The sequence below is a fragment of the Bufo bufo genome, chromosome 3 (assembly GCF_905171765.1).
Source record: "Bufo bufo chromosome 3, aBufBuf1.1, whole genome shotgun sequence".
Taxonomy (NCBI): domain Eukaryota; kingdom Metazoa; phylum Chordata; class Amphibia; order Anura; family Bufonidae; genus Bufo; species Bufo bufo.
The window spans coordinates 571,125,980-571,151,201 of NC_053391.1; the positions used below are offsets into that span (position 1 = coordinate 571,125,980).

General features: G+C 43.4%; 1 protein-coding gene across 2 annotated transcripts in view; it reads right to left on the reverse strand.

Annotated features, from left to right (window-relative positions):
* Positions 1 to 332: 332 nt before the first annotated feature.
* The window catches only part of MYO1A (myosin IA), a 128,422-nt gene continuing 103,532 nt past the window's right edge, over positions 333 to 25,222 (reverse strand). For both annotated transcript variants that reach the window (XM_040425708.1, XM_040425707.1), the window contains 3 exons: positions 7,526 to 7,675; positions 2,787 to 2,926; positions 333 to 1,557 (listed from right to left, as the gene is read on the reverse strand). In XM_040425708.1, coding sequence (XP_040281642.1) covers positions 1,437 to 1,557; positions 2,787 to 2,926; positions 7,526 to 7,675 — 411 coding nt within the window. In that variant the 3' untranslated portion in view covers positions 333 to 1,436. The remainder of the gene's footprint in view (positions 1,558 to 2,786; positions 2,927 to 7,525; positions 7,676 to 25,222) is intronic.

The window sequence follows — 25,222 nt, forward strand, 5'->3', positions numbered from 1 at the left end:
TGCGGCACAGGCACAGGTAAGGGTTTACCTGTGCATCGCCGGACAGGTGAGTCTACCTTGCTAAAGATGGCAGCCCGCATGTGTTCGCTGGCGAACACTGTGAACTGACCATCACTGATAGCCACTACCAAACAGACGGAGCTGTGCCTGGTAAACAATGACCGATTGAGGCTTGGATACCGCTACATGCTGGGCGTGCCAGGGATCGGACCTCCTTCTATTTGTAGTCTCAGAAAACCCCTTTAAGATAATATTAAAAACAACTTTCATCAACTTGCAAACATAATATAAAACTATGAGAACAAAAAAACAGACATAAGTCCACCCAGGAGCCACATTCAAGGTTTATTACTTGTATATCATCTCAATCTCCATGGGACTTTTGACAAAAAGCTCATTTTCTTGACAAATTGTACATTCAGTGTTTCATCATCCAATAATTCAGAATCACATTGCTCCCAATGATGTTCTCATCTATATAATTGTCTGCTCAAAAACAAAATTTACCCAGAACATTTTATACAGAGTTTTCCAGAAGATTCATAAAAACAATAATGAAACGTTCCAGAATTTTCACTGCTGTGGCCGGGAAGTCCATCAGAATTATTTGTCACTAGCAATTCCCAGGGTCTGATGAAACACATTCAAATGTGTGAAGCCGTCCATATCTGCACATATTCAATCTTTGTCGCTCGGGCCTCTGATAAACAGGTTTAATCGAATAAAATTATGTGATAATAAGTCAAAATGATACTATTATTTCATAGTGCTGAAAATTGTTATCTGATTCACGAGTGTATGTACATTAATGATATTCAATGTATACATTTATAGGATATGGTTTTCAATAAAGTTAAGGAGGGATGTAGAGTATATGCAGCCGTTGATTTCAAAGGTAAGTTATTGGAGGGTTTTCTGTAACTAGAAATACATGACCTCAAGGTCTATGGAAAAATGTGGCCTTACCCATAGTAACCAATCAAATAGTAGTTTTAAAAAAAAAAACATCAAATAAAATTGGTTGCTATGGTCAGTTTTCATATTAAACTCAAGGTGCATAATAAAGCAGAATGTAATCCTAAATTAGGAAATAGAAAAACCTCTTCTGATACAGTGAGCCTCATTTATCAAAACTGCCTAATAGAAAAACTGGCCTTGTTGTCCATAACAACCAATCACAGTGCAGCTTTTATTCACTACACAGCCCCATAAAATGAAAATCAAGCTCCGATTGGTTTGGGCAACAAGAACAGTTTTTCTTAAACAATTTTGATAAATGAGGCCCAATGGGTTCCTTATTGATTTCTCCTATTTTATTTATTTTCCTCAGGATAATGCTAATAAGCCAGTGGTGGTAACCCTTAGATATTTACGTCAAGACCTCTGACTCTTATGAAGGCAATTTCTGGATAAGCAAGTTCCTGTAGACCTGGTCATTAGACAAAGACTTCTAGTCTTTGACTTCCTTTTTTCTTGAACACGGGGCCTTTGCCGTTTTGTCCTGGTGATTCAATTATTTTAACAACCACTGGATCTTTCTTGAACTTCACCGAAAACCTAGAATAGGAGCATAGGACATATGTGTGATTATGCGGAAAGAAACCATAGAGAAACTACAATGAAAGCTCTTTGAGGCAACAACTGAAAATTGTAGTAAAATGAAATTGCAAGAGGTTGGTCCTCTCAAATAAGACAGTTTATATACATAGGATGTAAGGAATTGAATAATCTGGTCTGGTAGAGGTGGCCTTCACAAAGAGCTGGCCATCATCAAATGCAGGCAAAGGGAGTTGGTAGCAAAGAACTTAATACATAATAATTAGTGATAAGCAAAGCTATGAAAATCTAAGAAATTTGATTTGTTCCGAATTTGTCACAAATCTAATTCCATTGTATGTAGCAACCCCCATCATTGAACCCCTCAGATGCCGCGTTCATCACTGATCGCGGCATCTGACATTAAGGGCTCATGCACGCGGACGTTGGTCGGCCATCCCGTGCATATGGGACTGCAATTTGCGGTCCCCAATAGACGGGCAACGGCTGCCGCAGTCGGATCCAGACCCATTCAACTTGAATGGGTGCGTGATCCGTCCGCACTGCTGAAAAATAGAACATGTTCTATTTTTTTGCGGTGCGGAGGCACGGACAGAGTGCTTCCAGTGCCTCCACTGGACCTTCCGGATTGCGGACCCATTCAAGTGAATGGGTCCACATCTATGATGCAGGGTGCACACGGCCGGTGCCCGCATATTACAGACTTGCTGTTTGCGGGCCGCAATACGGGCATCGCCAGGCAACGGGCCGTGTTCATGAGCCCTAAAATTGAGTCCTTTCAGGGGTTAATCAGGGTAAAAAAAAAACATACCCACCTTATCCATTTTTTCGTGAGACCGTTGCAGCCATCTTCATTGAGGAAGCCACACAAATTATCGCGTGGTGACCTGATGACATTATCACGCTGGCCTGGTGCGGTGACGTCATCAACAATAATGTCACCGAGCCCAGCCAGCGTGGTGATGTCACATGTCACCGCTCACAGGATTTGGAGCGGTTTCTTTATTCAAGATGGCCACAGTGGCCTCTCCGCGAGAAATAGATAAGGTGAGTATTTTATTTTTACTGGCATTTCAGGAAAAATAGTTACCACAAAGTGTGAGGAAATACGGCTTTGTGGCAAATCGAATTTTTCCTGAAATTCGTATCGAAGTCAGTTTGTCGGACTTCAATTGGCTCATCTCTAATAATAATAGTGATATACTGTAGAATAGGTCATAGACACATACTCATCCGTAATCTGAAGTTTTAACGGTTTTTGTGTTGTTTCAAGTACAGCTTTATGAAGTTTTGTCACAATCTCAATGACATTGTCACTTATTAGAAGAAGATCTCCTGCTGCTCCTCCTTTGGCTCCTGGTGTGGATGTCTACAACACAGATAAGGAGGTTACTGCTATAGTATGCACATAGACTGGCACATATCAGTAGAGGGTCAGGACACTTAATAGATATTCAACCAGTCCCACCACAATCTGCAGGTTCAACCAACTCTGATCTAAAGAGTATGTACACCTTTAGAAAGTTTCAATTATCTCACAATACTCAACAGCATTGCACGGTAGTGGTCGTATGTCACACTGTTAGAAACAAGGCGATTAACTTTACAGACACTTAAGGGTTAAAGCAACCCAAAATCCATGGGTGAAGACTGGATATCCTTCCATTAAATTTTATATAGCCCTGTTTCCTACAACTGAGCTTGTCTTTTGACTGCTACCCCCTTTAACCAGTACAGTCAGATGACTGTATGTATTTTTGCGGTCCGTAAAACGCAGATCTGCAAAATACGGATGACGTTCACGTGAAATTCGTTTTGGATCCTTTTTTTTTTTTCTCGGACCCATTGACTTCAGTGGGTGAACTGCATTTTGTGGCCAAGTATTGGACATGTTCAATTTTTTTCTGAACGGACATACGGATGTGGAGAGCACACGGATGTCTCCCATGTGTTTTCCGCATCAGTATGTCCATTCCGCAAATGATAGAACATGTCCTATTCTTGACTGCAAATGTGGATCCATTGAAGTCATTGGGTTTGCAAAAAAAAACTGATGCAACACAGGCGTCAAAAAGTTTTACTGTAAAAAAAAAAGTTCCATAAAAAATACATGCTTTTTTTTTGCATGTCGCAGTCATCTTTTATGGCATTTTTGTGTTTTTTCCTTAAAGGGAGTCTGTCACCTCCATATGGCCACATACAGTGCATACATTTTCCTATAGCATACCTATACATGAATGTAATGGAACCTTTGTTATTTTCTTTAGACTTGCAGAAGCTGGAAAAATGAAGTTTAATTCATATGTAAATGAGCACTCGCAAGTGCCCAGGGGCGGCCTTCATTGTTTCCCTGACCCAGCCTCTGCCTGTGCCCGCCCTCCTATTCCACATTGCCGCTGGTTTTGTGCTGTTCACATTCGCATGCGCAGTAGTTAAAGTGATGCCGTGCCCACAATGGGCATCACAGTGCGCATGCCCCAGCCCGGCGAGGCAGTGCGCAGGCGCGGGATCTCGGCCAAAGGATGACGCAAGGGAATAGGAGGGCGGGCAAGCAATGAAAAAAGAGAAGTCTGGGCTCCAACACAGTGAACGCCGCCCCTGGGCACTTGCCAGTGCTCATTTGCATATGAATTAAGCTTCCGCAAGTGTAAAGAAAAAGACAAAGGTACGGGTACCATTACATTCATGTATAGGTGTGCTATAGGACAATGTAAGCACTGTATATGACCATATGGAGGTGACAGACTCCCTTTAACACACCTATTAAGCATTTTTTCAGGCTTTTTTCTTTATTTTGAAGAGGTTTTTTTTTTACTTTTCATGCCACGTACGTTATTAGAAGATGATGGTCTGCCCCCCCCCCCCCCCCCCCCCCAATCACTGCCAAATAGCGGCGGACAGAAAACACTGCATGCTCAGTTTGTCTGTATGGCGATATCAGTGTAGAGACGCCGGATCTGTGTACTGGAGTCCAATTCACATACATTAGTTGTGTCCAGCTCCCAACCTGAAGTAGCTGGCCAGACACAACTGATATACAGTCAGGTTCATATATATTGGGACATCGACACAATTCTAACATTTTTGGCTCTATACACCACCACAATGGATTTGAAATGAAACGAACAAGATGTGCTTTAACTGCAGACTGTCAGCTTTAATTTGAGGGTATTTACATCCAAATCAGGTGAACGGTGTAGGAATTACAACAGTTTGCATATGTGTCTCCCACTTGTTAAGGAACCAAAAGTAATGGGACAATTGGCTTCTCAGCTGTTCCATGGCCAGGTGTGTGTTATTCCCTCATTATCCCAATTACAATGAGCAGATAAAAGGTCCAGAGTTCATTTCAAGTGTGCTATTTGCATTTGGAATCTGTTGCTGTCAACTCTCAAGATGAGATCCAAAGAGCTGTCACTATCAGTGAAGCAAGCCATCATTAGGCTGAAAAAACAAACCCATCAGAGAGATAGCAAAAACATTAGGCGTGGCCAAAACAACTGTTTGGAACATTCTTAAAAAGAAGGAACGCATCGATGAGCTCAGCAACACCAAAAGACCCGGAAGACCACGGAAAACAACTGTGGTGGATGACCGAAGAATTCTTTCCCTGGTGAAGAAAACCCCCTTACAACAGTTGGACAGATCAAGAACACTCTCCAGGAGGTAGGTGTATGTGTGTCAAAGTCAACAGTCAAGAGAAGACTTCACCAGAGTGAATACAGAGGGTTCACCACAAGATGTAAACCATTGGTGAGCCTCAAAAACAGGAAGGACAGATTAGAGTTTGCCAAATGACATCTAAAAAAGCCTTCACAGTTCTGGAACAACATCCTATGGACAGATGAGACCAAGATCAACTTGTACCAGAGTGATGGGAAGAGAAGAGTATGGAGAAGGAAAGGAACTGCTCATGATCCTAAGCATACCACCTCATCAGTGAAGCATGGTGGTGGTAGTGTCATGGCGTGGGCATCTATTGCTGAAAATGGAACTTGTTCTCTTGTATTTATTGATGATGTGACTGCTGACAAAAGCAGCAGGATGAATTCTGAAGTGTTTCGGGCAATATTATCTGCTCATATTCAGCCAAATGCTTCAGAACTCATTGGACGACGCTTCACAGTGCAGATGGACAATGACCCAAAGCATACTGCAAAAGCAACCAAAGAGTTTTTCAAGGGAAAGAAGTGGAATGTTATTCAATGGCCAAGTCAGTCACCTGACCTGAATCCGATTGAGCATGCATTTCACTTGCTGAAGACAAAACTGAAGGGAAAATGCCCCAAGAACAAGCAGGAACTGAAGACAGTTGCAGTGGAGGCCTGGCAGAGCATCACCAGGGATGAAACCCAGCGTCTGGTGATGTCTATGTGTTCCAGACTTCAGGCTGCAATTGACTGCAAAGGATTAGCAACCAAGTATTAAAAAGTGAAAGTTTGATTTATGATTATTATTATTATGTCCCATTACTTTTGGTCCCTTAACAATTGGGAGGCACATATGCAAACTGTTATAATTCCTACACCATTCACCTGATTTGGATGTAAATACCCTCAAATTAAAGCTGACAGTCTGCAGTTAAAGCACATCTTGTTCATTTCATTTCAAATCCATTGTGGTGATGTATAGAGCCAAAAATGTTAGAATTGTGTCGATGTCCCAATATTTATGGACCTGACTATGTGAAAGGGGCCTAGGAGAGGAGTTCTACATGCACTTTTTTATACTCTTTATAATTGGTAGAGTAGATGTGTGAGATATGGATGGTTGCTCTACTCTGCTTATTAGAAAATATTGAATATTATTTATACAGATTTAGGAGTCTTTCATGTGACACTAGTGACCTGTAAGGCTATTATCACATCTGCGTTTTCCTTTCCAGTTTAGAGATCCATCAGAGGATCTCAAAACCGGAAGAAAACGCTTCCGTTTTGTCCCTATTCATTATCAATGGGGACAAAACTGAACAAAACGGAATGGAGTGCACCAGAATGCATTCCGTTCCGTTTTGTTGCGTTCCCGTGACGCACACAAAACTGCTGAAGCAGCGTTTTTGTGTGCGTCATGGGATACTGATCAAGACTGATCCAGTGTGAAACACAATGTAAGTCAATGGTGCCGGATCCGTTTTTTCAGACACGAAAAAAATGGATCCGGCGCTCATTGACCTACAATGGTTTTAGTGCCAGATCCATCTTGTTCAATTTAGCGATAATACAACCGGATCCGTTCCGAACAGAAGCCGACGGTTGTAATATTCAATAGTATTTTCCAGCAAAACCGCAGATGTGAAAGTAGCCTAAGATACACATTTACAGCAAACTTTAATTCGACTTTCAGTGGTTTTTGTGGCGTCAATTTAAAGTTTGCTGCAAGTGTCAAGTTAAATATTACTAGATCTGTAAGTTTAGGTCCATTATGACTAGAAACAGTAATACTGTATGTCCAGTTTTTAAAGTGAGTGATGTAATATGATTTATGAAGAATGAATGGAACTAAATAGAGATGAGCCAATTTCACGTTATGAAATTCGTTCACACTTCGTTTGGTGGTAAAAGCAGAATTGCGTTATGGATTCCGTTACCACGGACCATAACGCAATTCTATGCCTTTAGAGGCATTCCATTATTCATTCCATCATAATAGAAGACTATGGGCTGCAAAACGGATCCGTCCCGTTTCCGTTATGTAGGGGAGTCCTCTCCTGCATAACGGAAACGGGACGGATCAGTTATGCAGGCCATAGACTTCTATTATGACGAAATGCCTCTAAAGGCATTCCGTTATGCATTCCGTCATAGAATTGCGTTATGGTCCGTGGTAACGGAATCCATAACGCAATTCTGCTTTTACCACCAAATGAAGCATGAACGAATTTCAAAATATGAAATTCGCTCATCTCTAGAACTAAACATCCAGAATAGAAATAGTTCTGACACAATAAGGGTTGTTACAAAATCAGTACCTGAGTCAGCTGAATGAAAAACAGGCCGTCACTGAACTTGCTTACAGAAACTCCGGCAATCTCATCCAGTTTTACTAATGTCTTCACCTGACCTTTTGTATCGGCAATAGAAACCTGTGTTTTCGATAGTAAAAATATCATGGCTGTTCCCTAGAAAAAAGCATATTTAAATATGTAAGACACTCTTCCCTCATTTAGTCAAAATGTAGTTATCGACATCCACAGTTCTCCATGTATTTTCTTTTTCTAAGGCCTCTTTCACACGACAGTATGTCTTTTTCAATGTTTTGCGGTCCGTTTTAAACGGATCCGTTGTTCCGTTTTTTGTTTCCGTTTCCGTTCCATTTTTCCGTTCCGTTTTTCCGTATGGCAAATACAGTATACAGTAATTTCATAGAAAAAATTGGGCTGGGCATAACATTTTCAATAGATGGATCCACAAAAAACGGAACGGATACGGAAGACATACGGATGCACTTCCGTATGCATTCCGTTTTTTTGCGGACCCAAAGACTTTAATGGAGCCACGGAACGTGATTTGCGGCCAAATATAGGACATGTTCTATGTTAAAACGGAACGGAAAAACGGAAACGGAATGCATACGGAGTACATTCCGTTTTTTTTGCGGAACCATTGAAATCAATGGTTCCGTATACGGACCGTATACGGACCGCAAAAAACGGCCCGTAAACGGGGGGAAAAAAACGATCATGTGAAAGAGGCCTAATTCTGTACCATTTAAAGGGGTTGTCCAGTTTAGAAAACCCACTTTCATATACTCTATTAGGGAATTCAGAGAGTTTATATTGGGGGAAGGGGAGCACCTCTCACTCTGGAGGACTTTTCCTGTCCTGCATGGCACAGACAAACCATTGATTTAAAAGGGTGGTCTGGCTGGTAATATTTTTTCCCTAAAATGCTCAGAATAGGCTAAAAAAAAATACTCATCCCACCAATGTCCTGACACTTCCCGTGTGTCTCCTTCCTGGTTCCTCTCAACACACAGAAAATGACTACTTTGCCAATCAAGGGATCAGAAAGGAGAGACTGGCGGGGCACCCTGGAAGTGTCAGAACAGGTGCAGTGGGTGATTGGTGATTGGGATTAAACTTGCCTACGATACATTGTGGAACACTGGCAAAAGCTAGAAGCTTGGTGGAACCCCATCTTATCATTACTATTAGAGATGAGCGAATCGGAGTTGACGAAGTGGAATTCGATCCGAATTTCTGAAAAAATTCGATTTGCGCCAAATCTGAATTTTCTCACGCTTCGTGGTAATGAATTGCATTTTTTCCTAAAATGGCTGCTGCACATGTTAGGACACGGAGCAAGGAACTCTTGGAACGAGGGATCACCCACAATGCAATGCATGCAGCGAGTCAGCAGCCAGCCAGCCCTGTGATGTCACAGCCCTATAAATAGCCTCAGCCATCTTGGATTCAGCCATTTTCCAGTGTATTTAGTGCAAGGAAAGACGTCAGCAGGCTCTAGGGACAGTGGTAGAAAAGACTTTAAAACTGTTATTTTGCTGTATAGAAGTTCAGGGAAAGGATAGGGGGGAATCATTCCACAGTATTGAAGCAGAACAGGGTTCAGTAGGGGAGGTTACAGCCTGGGTAATAGGAACAATCCTATCACACCTTGCTGCACTGACCGCGGATCCAAATTGCCATTATACAGCTCTGTAATTCCAGCAAACCAATCTTGTTATTGGGGTGCAAGTGTTGTTTGATACAGCCATTAACAGGGTTTATTACAAGGAAATATTTCTACGTCTTATTTGCCCTTGTGCGGTGCAGTTATATGTTCTAAAGCATTTTTTGGCTTGTATTAGTGGGAAAAAAGGGCTTATTAGCCGTTGTGTGGTGAAGTGAGAAAATTACAGCCCTTTTTGGTGTGTATTAGTGGCAAAAAACTATATTTGCCATTCAGCGGTGCAGTTATATGTTCAAAAAAGCCCTTTTTAGCGTGTATTAGTGGCAAAAAAATATACATTATTTGCCGTTCAGCAGTGCAGTTATATGTTGTAAAGCCTTTTGTGGTGTGTAAGTGGAAAAAAATAAGGGCCTATTTGCAGTTAAGCGGTGCAGTTATATGTTCTAAAGCACATTTTGGCGTGTATTAGTGCCAAAAAATATATATTATTTGCCGTTCAGTGGTGCAGTTATATGTTGTAAAGCCTTTTGTGGCGTGTATAAGTGTAAAAAAATAAGGGCCTATTTGCCGTTCAGTGGTGCAGTTATATGTTCTAAAGCCCTTTTTGGCGTGTTATAGTGCCAAAAAAATATATATTATTTGTCATTCAGTGGTGCAGTTATATATTCTAAAGCCCTTTTTGGCGAGTATTAGTGCCACAAAAAAATATTTGCTGTTGTGTGGTGAAGTGAGAACATTACAGCCCTTTTTGTCATTTATTATTGGCAAAAAATATATATTTGCTGTTCAGCGGTGCAGTTATAGGTTCTAAAGCCCTTTTTGGCTTGTATTAGTGGAAAAAAAGGGCTTAGTAGCCACTGTGTGGTGAAGTGAGAAAATTACAGACTTTTTTGGGGTGTTTTAATTTCCTTTTTATTTATTTATTTGATTTAACAGTATGGCCCCTTTCACATGGGCGAGATTTCCGTGCAGGTGCAATGCGTCAGGTGAGCGCATTGCACCCGCACTGAATCTGGACCCATTCATTTCTATGGGGCTGTGCACATGAGCGGTGATTTTCACGCATCACTTGTGCGTTGCGTGAAAATCGCAGCATGCTCTATTTTGTGTGTTTTTCACGCAACGCAGGCCCCATAAAAGTGAATTGGGCTGCGTGAAAATCGCAAGCATCCGCAATCAAGTCCGGATGCGGTGTGATTTTCACGCATGGTTGCTAGGAGATGATCAGGATGGGGACCCGATCATTATTATTTTCCCTTATAACATGGTTATAAGGGAAAATAATAGCATTCTTAATACAGAATGCTTACTAAAATAGGGCTGTAAGGTTTAAAAAATAAATAAAAATAATGTAACTCACCTCATTCACTTGTTCGCGTAGCCCGGCTTCTCTTCTGTCTTCTTCTTTGCTGTGCAGGAGGAAAAGGACCTGTGGTGATGTCACTGTGCTCATCACATGGTCCATCACATGATCCATCACCATGGTGATGGATCATGTGACAGACCATGTGATGAGCACAGTGATGTCACCACAAGTCCTTTTCCTCCTGCACAGCAAAGAAGAAGAAAGAAGAGAAGCCGGGCTGCGCGAACAAGTGGATTAAGGTGAGTTAAATTTTTATTTTATTTTTTTACCACTTCAGTTCTATTTTACTAAGCATTCTGTATTAAGAATGCTATTATTTTCCCTTATAACCATGTTATAAGGGAAAATGATAAAATCTACACAATACCAAACATGCCGATTTTTCTCACGAGCATGCAAAACGCATTAAAATGTTTTGCACTCGCGCGGAAAAATCACGCATTTTCTCGCGACGCACCCGCATCTTATCCGGCCCAAATCCATGACGCCCGTGTCAGAGGCCTAAATGTTTCTGGCGCAGGCACAGGTCGCAGCAGAGTTAGGGGGCATGGCAGCAGGAGCCGCAGCGAGAGGCCTGAGCTCCCGGTGTCATCTAGCAGTCGTGTCTTGACCAGCAACCCAGTGGTTCTTTAATGGTTGACTCGCCCCCAGCCAAGAGTTGGTGGGTTCATCAGACACAACCCTTAGTTGGCATGGTCTGGGAGTAGGCCCTGTGCCTTCACCTGGCCTCAACCTGCCTCTGTCCTTTTCTGTTCCCTCAGCCAGAGAAGTATTATATGCTGTGGGCTCAGCTCCACTATACAGCGAGGACGAGCTACTAGAGGACAGTCAGCAGCTACTGGCCAGCCAAGATGTGGAGGAGACATCCACCCTTCCGTAACCATGGTGACCGACAACTGGAAGAACATGCTGTCGGCGCTGCGTCAATGAGGGCTGAGACCATGCGCCCTGCATGTCACACGTGTTCAATCTGGTTGTCAAGTGGTTGCTGAAGTCTTCCACCCATCTGCAAGAAATCCTAAAAATGGCGAGGAAACTTTGCATGCACTTCAGCCACTTGTACACCGCAAAGCACACCCTCCTTGAGCTGCAGCGGCAGAACAGCATCCCCCAACATAGGCTGATATGAGACATTTCCCCCCGTTGGAATTCCACCCTTCATATGTTGGACCGACTATACGAACAGAGAAAGGCCATAAACTATTTCTTGATGATCCAAGCGGATAGGAGTACACCCCTGTGTAACTTCGATGTCAGCCAGTGGCAGCACATGCGTGACACCTGCCGTTTGCTCAGGCCCTTCGAGGAGGCCACATTATTTGTCAGTCGCCAGGACTACGGGATGAACAACGTCATTCCACTGCTTCATGTCCTGGAACAGATGGTGGTAACAATGGCTGGTCAGGGGACTGGAGACGTGGCGCCTAGATATCACGGCCATATGAGCCCTGTGGGAGCTGAACTGGAGGAGGAGGACATCGGAGCACAAGCAATGTGTAGCGAAATGGGTGGTTTTTCTACACAGGTGACAGGAGAGGAGGACCAGGAGCAGCCAGAGGACCTACAGGACGATGAGGAAGACGAGGTAGAGGACTAAGACACACCGTGGCAGTATGCAGTGGAGATGGAGGCATGCTCACTCTCTTGCGTAGTGACAGCCGAATTGTCACCATTTGGCAGAGGGATTAATTCTGGCTCTCCACCTTGTTGGACCCTCGCTACTGGTCCAAAAGGGGGCTTTTTTCACATCCGCTGAGAGGTAGGACAAACTGAACTACTATAGAGACATCCTATGTCGTCAGTTGGCCGCTGCCTATCTGCGCCATAGTCCAACCTCTCGCAGGTCTGACCGGGGGTGCCCTCTGTGCTCACGTTCCTCTGCCATGGCTGCTGTGGCAGGGTGGGGTGGCAGGAGCAGTTCCAGCTCCATCAGCACCAACTTGAGTCTAGAGTCGCTGATTAGCAGCTTTCTTCACCCGCCTAGTGAATAAACTACTCACTAGCAGCAGCTAGACCTGGATCAGGACCTGAACCAGCAGGTGGTGGCATACTTGGACAGCACCCTGCCACCCCAAATTGAAGATCCGCTGGACTACTGGGCAGCCCAACTGGATTTGTGGCCACAACTGGCAGAGTTTGCCCTGGAAAAGCTGTCCTGCCCGGCCAGTAGTGTGGCATCAGAGCGGGTGTTTAGTGCGGCGGGGGCCATAGTTACCCCAAGAAGAACTCGCCTGTTCACCCAAAATGTGGAGAGACTGACCTTTGTCAAGATGAATGGTGTGGATCAGCCAGGATTTCCACCCACCAATGCCTGATGCATCAGACTAGATCATCCATGGTGCCACACCAACACTTTGACAAAAGAGACCGGTTTCTTCTAGCTACCTGCCTCAGCTATTATTCTGATGCTGTCATCCGCCTGATGCCACACATCTGATGCCAAGTGCTCCTTTCACCCACCATCTTCAGCTGGTACTGGTATTGCCACCCACCTCTCCACTCTGTCACCGGGTCACTCTGTAGTCTCCTGATGCTGCTGCCTCCTCGACACTATGTCACCTTGCCATTCTGTGATCTCCTGATGCTGCTGCCACCTCCACACTGACATTGTGCCACTCTGTGGACTCCTGATGCTGCTGCCACCTCCAGATTGTCATTGTTCAACCCTGTGGCCTACTCCTGATGCTGCTGCTGCCGCCACCTCAACACTCTGTCATTGTGCCACTCTGTGGCCTCCTGATGCTGCTGCTGCCACCTCCACACTCATTTATTGTGCCACTCTGTGGTCTCCTCATGCTGCTACTGCCACCTCCACACTCATTTATTGTGCCACCCTGTGGCCTCCTCCTGATGTTGCTGCAACTGCCACCTCCACACTCTGTCATTGTGCCACTCTGTGGCCTCCTGATGCTGATGCCACCTCCACACTGTCATTGTGGCACTCTGGGGCCTCCTCCTGATGCTGCTGCCACCTCCAGACTATGTTATAGAGCCACTCTGTGGCCTCCTGATGCTGCTGCTGCCCCCTCCACACTCTTTCATTGTAACACTCTGTGGTCTCCTCATGCTGCTGCTACCCCCACACTTTGTCATTGTGCCATTCTGTGGCCTCCTCCTGATGCTGCTGCTGCCACCTCCACACTCTGTCATTGTGCCACTCTGTGGTCTCCTCATGCTGCTGCTGCCACCTCCACACTGTCATTGTGCCACTCTGGGGCCTCCTCCTGATGCTGCTGCCACCTCCAGACTATGTCATAGAGCCACTCTGTGGACTTCTCATGCTGTTCCCACCCTCCCCACTTCATGACTGGGCCACTGTTTTGCCTGTTGGCCTGGCTGACATCATCATTTATTTGACCCTTCTTCTGATCTGTCAGAAGGAAGGAAAAAATGAGACGCACAATGGATCCTGTCTATGTAACAGCTGTAAGGCCTGCATGATATGGTCCCTATTTTGCATCAGAATTTGGTAGACAAAAGCAGTAGTGGGTACAAAACACAGAAGACATGCAAATATTCCATTCACGTGTCATCTCTGTTTTAGATCCACTCCTGTTTTTTTGGGCTTTAGCAATACTGATAGATTGCTGACCAAATGCTGACCGAGTGAAGGCAGATGATCCACAGACAGGATCCGTTTTTTGGGGGTTATTGTTCTGACGGATCAGAGGAAGGGCAAATTAATCAGTGACGTCAACACAAACTTACTGCTGTCACCCTCTCCACTATGTTGGTTGGGCTCTACTTGTATAAGCGTTTAATACAACAGGTTCTGTAGACATCTATGTTGAATCAGCTGCCGACAGTGTAAAAGGAGTGCGCTTCTTCTTGACGCTAACATTGACCTGTAAGGCTAAGTTATTTGGTCAGTTTTGGCCCCGTAACTGCACAAATAAGTAAAGTGTGCAGTGATTCTAAGAGCGATGCCTGTCATCTGCATGTCATACTGACTTACAGTATTGTTTCAGTACACTGCAAGGCACAGTGTTCTACACCACTATAAACGCTCTCTGCAGCCAAGAAATAGCTCATCTCTAATTACTATATATATATATATATATATGTTGACTCCTCCTGACAGTATGATTTAAGTATATGAAAACTTCCTTAGGATGCAGGAATATATTTAAATTGTTAGGATGGCGGCCTAACAGAGAAGCGGAGCGGGGTTGGCATGGGCCACCATCCTAACAATTAGGGATAGGCTGTCAATGTTCATGGGAAGCAAAAGATCAACCAATTACAAATGTGAAGTGTCAAAGGTCTCCCCAACAAGAACAAGTATAATTGTCGGCAGATCCCTCTGAAAAACCCGGACATACCTCCATTTTCACCCAGGCTCCCCTAACTTGAGCATCAGAGCAGTCCATGCTCTGATGCTCTCCTTTGCCCTGCGCTAAATTGCGCAGGGCAAAGGCATTTTCAGGAGTTCCGGTGACGAACCGGGCTCTCCATGGGGCTACCAGGAAGCCCAGTGACATCACAGGCACTGATGGGCGGGCTTTAGTGCTTCCCTAGCCAGTAAAACGGCTAGGACAGCGCTAAAGCACGCCCATCTGAGCCGGTGATCTCACCGAACACACTGCTGGGCGGAAGCCTCTGCCCGGGAGTGTGTTATTGTAAACAAAAGAGCCCTTGCCTTGCGCGATCTAGCGCAGGGCAAGGGAGCGCATTGGAGCATGAGATGCTCCTATGCTAACATCAGGGTGAAAATATGGGTATGTCCGGGTTCAGCTCTGAACCCGGACAACCCCTTTAAAGAAACCACTTACAGATTTACCCACTCTTAAAGGAATTCAGTAACGCATATTTTCCCTGGAGCTGCAGCTAGTTCTTGGCTCTCTTTACACTATGCTATAGAACTATATTTGTGTACAAATATCAATTATAAAGCCCTGACATATTATAAAACCCTTTGAAGAGATGTGTACTCCGCACACCATAAATCCACTGTGGGTGCCCGTGAGAGTTGCAGAACAGATATAAGGTTAATCCACGGCACTCCAATTCATGTGCAAATTTTTACATTTTATTGTGTTTACAGATTATCATTGTATACATCCAGATTAAATGATTAGTATGTAACCACATAAATCATAGTTCCCGGACGTTTCGGTCTAATTATGACCTTCCTCAGCGGGATCTTGGTGGCAGTGCAGTAGGTATGACGCTGGATGTGCACATGAATTGGAGTGCCGTGGATTAACCTTATATATATTATAAAGTCCTGACATATGACATAGGCCAGATCTTGATGAGCAAATTTCTTGAATTGCGAGTTAAAAAAATAAATTGGAATCATGTCCATATCGATTCTACACAAATCAAATATGCTCCAATTAGCCTGAAGATTGGTATACCACAGTCCATTTCTTATACCAATTTTTTGTTCTTTCTCCCCTCCCCCTTCTTAAACTCTTGAACGCAATGACAGCAATAGCAAATAATGTCAGAATGACACTGAAATACATGGCTATAGATAAAAGCATGGTTGACAGTATTATAAAACAGCATGCTTTTAAAGACACACTGTGCCATTGCATGTCTTATGCTTTTTCATATTCGAAAGCGTCCAAATATTGTCCCTTTGTCAGCGGCAGATAGTGTTTAAACACACACGGTGTTAAGTGGAAAAAGAATTAGCTTGTTGGAACCAAGCATCCAAACGTTATGCCTTAATGGAGGCAGATCCCTGCCCCATTTATACAAACATGTTAATGTCAAAAGAAACAGTGGCTTGTTCTGCACAGGCAACCAAAAACTATACATTAACAGGGGCAGAATGCCTGTCTGTGTTTAACCCCTTAAGGACTCAGCCCTATTTCACCTTAAGGACTTAGCCATTTTTTGCAAATCTGACCAGTGTCACTTTAAGTCCTGATAACTTTAAAACGCTTTGTCTTATCCAGGCCATTCTGAGAATGTTTTTTTCGTCACATATTGTACTTCATGACACTGGTAAAATGAAGTAAAAAAAATTCATTTTGATTTATAAAAAAATACCAAATTTACCCAAAAATTTAAAAAAATTGCAAATTTCCAAGTTTCAATTTCTCTACTTCTATAATACATAGTAATACCTCCAAAAATAGTTATTACTTTACATTCCCCATATGTCTACTTCATGTTTGGATCATTTTGGGAATGATATTTAATTTTTTGGGGATGTTACAAGGCTTAGAAGTTTAGAAGCAAATCTTTAAATTTTTCAGAAATTTTCAAAAACCCAATTTTTAGGGACCAGTTCAGGTCTGAAGTCACTTTGCAAGGCTTACATAATAGAAACCACCCAAAAATGACCCTATTCTATAAACTACACCCCTCAAGGTATTCAAAACTGATTTTACAAACTTTGTTAACCCTTTAGGTGTTCCACAAGAATTAATGGAAAATAGAGATACAATTTTAAAATTTCACATTTTTGGCAGATTTTCCATTTTAATCATTTTTTTCCAGTTACAAAGCAAGGGTTAACTGCCAAACCAAACTCAATATTTATGGCTCTGATTCTGTAGTTTACAGAAACACCCCATATGTGGTCATAAACCGCAGAAGGAAAAGGAATGCCATACGGTTTTTGGAAGGCAGGTTTTGCTGGACTGTTTTTTTTGACACCATGTCCCATTTGAAGCCCCCCTGATGCACCCCTAGAGTAGAAACTCCATACAAGTGACTCCATCTAAGAAACTACACCCCTCAAGGTATTCAAAACAGATTTTACAAACGTTGTTAACCCTTTAGGTGTTCCACAAGAGTTATTGGCAAATGGAGATGACATTTCAGAGTTTCAATTTTTTGGCAAAACACTATTCTGGGGTGCATATGACTTTTTGATCGCTTGCTATTACACTTTTTGTGATGTAAGGTGACAAAAAATGGTTTATTTAGCACAGTTTTTATTTTACATTTTTTACAGTGTTCATCTGAGGGGTTAGGTCATGTGATATTTTTATAGAGCCAGTCGATACGGACGCGGCGATACCTAATATGTATACTTTTTTTTATTTATGTAAGTTTTACACAATAATATAATTTTTGAAACAAAAAAAAAATCATGTTTTAGTGTCTCCATATTCTGAGAGCCATAGTTTTTTTCAGTTTTTGGGCGATTATCTTACGTAGGGTCTTATTTTTTGCGGGATGAGATGACGGTTTGATTGGCACTATTTTGTGGTGCATATGACTTTTTGATCGCTTGCTATTACACTTTTTGTGATGTAAGGTGACAATTATTTTTAATTTAGGACAGTTTTTATTTTTTATTTTTTACGGTGTTCATCTGAAAGGTTAGGTCATGTGATATTTTTATAGAGCCGGTCGATTCGAACGCGGCAATACCAAATATGTATACTTTTTTTTTATTTATGTAAGTTTTACACAATAACAGCTTTTTTTTCAAACAAAAAAAATTATGTTTTAGTGTCTCCATATTCTGAGCCATAGTTTTTTTATTTTTTGGGCGATTGTCTCAGGTAGGGGCCCATTTTTTGCGGGATGAGGTGACGGTTAGATTGGTACTATTTTGGTGGGCAAACGCCTTTTTGATCGATTGCTGTTGTACTTTTTGTGATGTAAGGTGACAAAAAGGATAATTGAGTAACTGTTATGAGACGCACAGGAGTGAGTGAGGCCACAGATGGAGGTGCTCACAGTAAAAAAAAGATTCGCCCCTCCTTTACAAGTAAAACAATATAAAATGGTATACTGGGCACTCGCACTATAGGCAGAACCATAAAATAGAAACAATATTAATTATTAAATTGATAGATTTATTAGTATAGCTAGACGTTAATAATGATAAAATACAATAGACTAAACTATCTAAAAGTCAATAGAATACATTGGTATAAAATACAATAGACATTAAACTACAAGTACCTAAAAGTGAATAGAATATTAGATAAATAGACAATAATAAGGAATTAATAAGGAATTGTTAATATGCGGCTATGATAACCTCTAATAGTATATCCTAAAAAAAAAGTCTGGTTCCAAACCAAGGAAATATTGAATAAAATGCTGGGGCAAAGTCTCAGAATAATCCAAATTCCAATGGAACAATAAAAAGCAATGTTTTGTTGCAGTGAGTGTTTATTGCGGCGTCCCGCTTCTACTCACTGTTCGGTGATTGCTGGTGTAGATTTCACTGCTGTGGTTCCGGTTCTCTGTGTCACCCAATGCTCATTCCCAGGTCGTCTCCGCCACCGGTTTGTATGGCTCTGGGCACCGCTCCGTACGGTTGAAGAGCCGATGTCCTCCAAGCCTATGTTTGCCTGCTTCCACGCTGGATTGAATTTGCGGTCGCAAAATAAAGATGTGCTCGTTCTCTGGTTTTGAGAGGTTCAAGCTCCTGATAAATCAGCGTGCCAGGTCCTCTTAGAAGATATTCCGGTTTTATAGCGTCAGCCTGGAGAAATTTCAACACTAGGTGTAACAAGAGTTCATATAGAGATGAGCTGGGGGTCTTGGATCAAACGCGTTTCGGGGCTTCACGTTGCCCCTTCCTCAGTGATGATCATCACTGAGGAAGGGGCAACGTGAAGCCCCGAAACGCGTTTGATCCAAGACCCCCAGCTCATCTCTATATGAACTCTTGTTACACCTAGTGTTGAAATTTCTCCAGGCTGACGCTATAAAACCGGAATATCTTCTAAGAGGACCTGGCAAGCTGATTTATCAGGAGCTTGAACCTCTCAAAACCAGAGAACGAGCACATCTTTATTTTGCGACCGCAAATTCAATCCAGCGTGGAAGCAGGCAAACATAGGCTTGGAGGACATCGGCTCTTCAACCGTACGGAGCGGTGCCCAGAGCCATACAAACCGGTGGCGGAGACGACCTGGGAATGAGCATTGGGTGACACAGAGAACCGGAACCACAGCAGTGAAATCTACACCAGCAATCACCGAACAGTGAGTAGAAGCGGGACGCCGCAATAAACACTCACTGCAACAAAACATTGCTTTTTATTGTTCCATTGGAATTTGGATTATTCTGAGACTTTGCCCCAGCATTTTATTCATTATTTCCTTGGTTTGGAACCAGACTGTTTTTTTAGGATATACTATTAGAGGTTATCATAGCCGCATATTAACAATTCCTTATTAATTCCTTATTATTGTCTATTTATCTAATATTCTATTCACTTTTAGGTACTTGTAGTTTAATGTCTATTGTATTTTATACCAATGTATTCTATTGACTTTTAGATAGTTTAGTCTATTGTATTTTATCATTATTAACGTCTAGCTATACTAATAAATCTATCAATTTAATAATTAATATTGTTTCTATTTTATGGTTCTGCCTATACTGCGAGTGCCCAGTATACCATTTTATAAGGTGACAAAAAAATGGCTTATTTAGCACAGTCTTTATTTTTTATTTTTTACGGTGTTTATCTGAGGGGTTAGGTCATGTGATATGTTTATAGAGCCGGTCGATACGGACGCGGCGATACCTAATATGTATACTTTTTTTTTCCCCTTATTTTTTACAATTTTTTTTTAAAGGGTTTCTACCACTTCGTTTTCACATAATTAGCTTTCAGACACTAGCGATCCGCTAGTGTCTGCTCTACCAAACAATCCTAATATAATAGCTTTTGGGGCAGCGTTTTGCTAAAAAAAGAACTTATATTGATATGCTAATGAGCCTCTAGGTGCTATGGGGGCGTCATTAGCACCTAGAGGCTCGGTCTACCTCCACAAAATGCCGCCGCCCAGCGCGTCCCTCCAGCCCGCCCATCTCCTCCGGAATGCGATCCTCCCTCTGAGCGTATGTATTCGGCGCATGCGCAGTGAATGTCTGACCGCTTTCTGCACAGACATCTCCACTGCGCCTGTTCCTCGGAGCACTATGACATCATCGGCGCAGGCGCAGTGGAGATGTCTGAGCAGGGAAGCGGTCAGACATTCACTGCGCATGCGCCGAATACATACGCTCAGAGGGAGGATCGCATTCCGGAGGAGATGGGCGGGCTGGAGGGACGCGCTGGGCGGCGGCATTTTGTGGAGGTAGACCGAGCCTCTAGGTGCTAATGACGCCCCCATAGCACCTAGAGGCTCATTAGCATATAGATATAAGTTCTTATTTTAGCGAAACGGCTGCTCCAAAAGCTATTATATTAGGATTGTTTGGTAGAGCAGCGTATCGCTAGTGTCTGAAAGCTAATTATGTGAAAACGAAGTGGTAGAAACCCTTTAACTTTATTTGGGGAAAATGAAGTTTTTGTTTATTTTTACTTGAAACTTTAATTTTTTTTGGGGGAAAACTTTATTTTTTCAACTTTTTTTCACTTTATTTTTTGTCCCACTTTGGTACTTGAACTTTGGGGGGTATATTCCTTTACAATGCATTCTAATACTTCTGTATTGGAATGCATTGGCTGTATGAGTAATACTGTGTGTATTACTCATACAGCTTCCGGGGCCTGTGGCAGCGCGATGGCAGCGCGATGCCTTCCTTAGACATCGCGCTGCCTTCCATGCCATCGGGTCCCCCCCACAGCCGCATGGGGACCTGATGGCACCGCCGCACAGCCGCCGCAACCGCAGGTAAAGCCAGAAACCGCAGGTCTGAATTGACCTGCGGTTTGCGGCGATCACCGATACGGGGGGTCACATGACCCCCCCCGGCGTTGTGACAGGATGCCCGCTGAATGATTTCAGCGGGCATCCTGTTCCAATTAACCCCCGCCGCGCCGTAATCGCAGTTTAAACCCATGACGTACCGGTACGTCATGGGTCCTTAAGAACTCGGGAAACATGCCGTACCGGTACGTCATGCGTCCCTAAGGGGTTAAAGGCGTTCTCCGGGAAATAAGAAAATGAAAATACGTAAATATTACTTTATTGCAAATATATTTCCAAATACCTTTTATTAGTTATAATGGCTAATTTTGTCTAGGGAGCAATCATTAGGAGAAACAAACTGGCCGGTGTCCTATTAGTACACATAAAATCTGTCCTAATCACACAGGAGGACAAGTTACTTCACAACACTGAGCTAAAGAGATGCCTCATCCTCCTCTCTGCTCTACTTGTCAGGGATTATGATCCTCAATACAGCTGATAAGATCTTCAGCTAAATCTCATGAGGAGACATGAAGTACAGAGAGGACAGTCAGGATAGACTGTGGTAATGGAGACTGCAGACAAGTGCTGCTGCTCATTAGCCACATCTGCGCATGAACTCCATTCCTACAGAGATTCATCTGATGACCATATTAAACTGTATTCAGGATCATTATCCCTGACAAGCAGAGCAGCGAGGAGGATGAGACAGCTATTGAGCTCAGCGTTGTGAAGTAACTTGTCCTCCTGTGTGATTAGGACAGGCTTTGTGTGTACTAATAGGACAGCGGCCATTTTGTTTTTCCGAATGATTGCTCCCCAGACAAAACAAGCCATTATAACTAATGTAAGGTATTTGGGAATATATTTATAATGAAGTAATATTTAAGTATTATCATTTTCTTAATTCCCGGAGAACCCCTTTAAGTGTTGATTATCAGAAGAAACAATGTCTAGTTCTGAATGGTATAGTGTGGATGTGGAAAAGGTAGGGTAATGGTGACACCTGGCCACAATAGTAGCAGTAGCAGAACAGCATGGAACAGACAAGGCAGTAGATGTGTGTGCAGTTGTTTAGGGGTTGAAGTAGTAGTGATGGCTGTGTAGCAGTAATGGTAGTGGCAGAAGGGGTAATAAAAGTGTCAGTAAGTGGATTAGCAAAAGGGATTAGCCTCTACGATGGCAGCAGCAGCGGCCATACAGTATGGAGTATTATGGTACGCAGGCAGACAGTGTCATAATGGCAGCAGTAACAGCAGACATACAGTACGGAACATGAAGGTAGGCAGGCAGACAGCGGCATCATGGCAGAAGCCATACGGTACAGGTCATGATAGGCAGACAGACAGTGGCAGTGGCATGATGGTGGCACTATCAGAAAGGGCAGATCTATTCATCAGCCTCAGCTGGAGGTGTGTGAAGATCCTCACGGATCCATGCCTCTTTCATTTTGACAAAAGTGATGTTTTGTACATTGCAGGAGGACAACTTTGTCAGTGAAAACACTGAAGGCTGGGTAAGAAAAGGCATAATGGGCTAGTTCCGGCTTCTTTTCCAACCTGCCTGCCTAGAAGTCCATAGGGTCAGGGAACACAGTATGTGCCAGAGAAAAGCCAGAGTCTAGGTAGGACTAAACCTGGGTGTTCAGGTGGTACGTCTCCTTTTGATCATCTGCATCAACCTGGTGTATCACATGGAAAAATTTCTCCACCATGTTGATGATACTAAACTGGCTGCTGCTGTGGCTTATGCTGCTTGTGGTAGTGGAGACAGTGAGAGGTGGGTAACGAGGGTTCTCCTGGAAAGACATGCAGGAGGCAGGCTTCTGCTCACCAAAAGTTGCGTCAAGCTGTGTAGACTGTATATCCGAATAATAAAGTAATTTGGCCTCCATTTCAGCAACAGGAAAACATTCCTCCATTTTCCTTTGATAGTGAGGGTCTAAAATCATGGTTATCCAGTAATCATCAGACTGCTTGATGGTAAGGATACACCTGTCATTAAATAAGCAAGCAAGCATACAGTTTGTCATTCATGCCAGCATGCCCAAGGACACAGTTCTTTCCAGCTCTGCCCCCCACTGAGGTGATTGGTCATCATGGCCGGTGTCGTCATCATCATCCTCATCATCAGCCTCGTGCCCCTGCACAAGTGACTCATTCTCCTCCTGCGCCCCTTTCTCCAGTGGTAGCTCCTCATCCTCCACTTCCTCCATGTCGGTCCCTAACAGTTAAAGAGCGGCTAGCAAGATGCACAAGCTGTTATTCTTCCACTGTCATGATCATCTGCTCTAAGATACATATCAGAAGGATAACTTTATTGATGCAGTAGTTGTCCCTACTGACAAATCTGGTGGCCTCTTTGAAGGGCCTGGTTATGCAACAGGCGTCTCTGATGAGCTGCCACCGCCTGACCTCGAAACAACACATGCTCTCTGCTGAGGTGGTCTGGTGCATGATGAAATCATTTATGTCTTTACTCTGCCCATACAGACGCTCTAGCATAGGGATGGGCAAGCTGCGGCACTATAGCTGTTGTGAAACTACAAGTCCCAGCATTCATACTTGCTCAGTTTATCTCAGAACTCTCATAGAAATAAATGGAGCATACTGGGAATGTTAGTTTCACAACAGCTGTAGTGCCACAGGTTGACCACCCCTGGCGGAATTCCAGTGAGTTGTAACATCATGGGTAAAGTGCTGCAATGGCAGACCATTATATTGCTGCAAGTCCAGGAGGATGTACCTTGCCACATAAGAATGGCTCAAATGCAAGGACAGTCTCCTGGAAATGGCCAGTATCCTGTTCAAGCCACTTTTTCAAAAAGCTTTGCACGACTAAATTTATCATATGTGCCAAGCAAAAAGCATTTGTTTCCCCCAACTGCATGGCCACAATGTTCCTGCCATTGTCGCTGACCACCTAGCCCAGATGGACTCGGTGGGAAGACAGCCAGCAGGATGTTTGGTGGTTAATTCACTTTAGCAAGTTATCAGCTGTGTGACTACTATCTCCCACGCCAATCAGCTCTAGCATGGCATGGCAAGGCTTCACTTTACACATATGATAAGAGGGAGGGGAGTGGGAGCAACCCACCGCCCTGCTTCTGTTGGGGAAGTGAGGATGTCCATGGAGGAGGATGTAGAGGAGGCAAATAAGCTCTTGGTGTAGGAACCAGAATTGCAAGGAGTGCCCCACATTCTCCGCCACTTAACAGTACAAGGCAGGGATGTCTTTTTTTGAGAAATAATGAAGGCTAGGTATCTTCCAGCGAGGCTGAGCACGCGCCGTAAGCTCCATAAAGGAAGCAGAATCCACTGGTGTGGCAACAACTTTTCTATGTGGGAGTTAAGTATGCACACCTGCGGATTGCTGGGCATGTAAAGTTGTTTCCTGGCCACACATTCCGTTACCGATGGCTGACGATGGACTGGAGGAAGAGGAGGAGGAGTACTCTGAGTAGGTGAAGCATTAACTGATGATGACAAAGACACTGTAATGTACGTGGATGTGGCCTGGCTGACACAAAGGGATCCAGTAGAAGAAGAACACTCTTGTTGCGCTAGCTTGTGGCCACTTCTATTTTCCTACAGTAACTAGCGATGCTGCATCATATGCTGCAAAAGAGCCATGGTACCTATATTTGTGTTTGAATGCCCAAAGCTTATTTTAATCCCTTTTTGATCTTGCAGATAGCAATGGTTTTGCTTTCTGTCACTGTGGAGAAAAAAATGCCCGATGGGAGATACTTGCACACTCTGCACAGAGCTAGCGGCAGCCAAGCTTTTTTTTTTTAAGTGTGCGTCCACAGTATCAGCGGCATCACCAGTAACCGAGTAGACCATAATAGAGGCAGATCAGGCCCTGGCAGTTTTCTCGGAGGATCTGACCATATGTTGCCTCTGCTTTTTATTGCCACTGTGGCCACCACCTTTTTCCTCTGATGTTTCCTCCTTCTCAGCACCAAGATTAGGCTCCCAGGTCCTGTCCAACACAATCATCATCCTCACTCTCCACACCACTTTTGTTAGACTGTGATATGTCATTGTGGGCTCTTTGCCCCTCTCCAGATTCCCTGCTCTGTATTTGACTCCAGT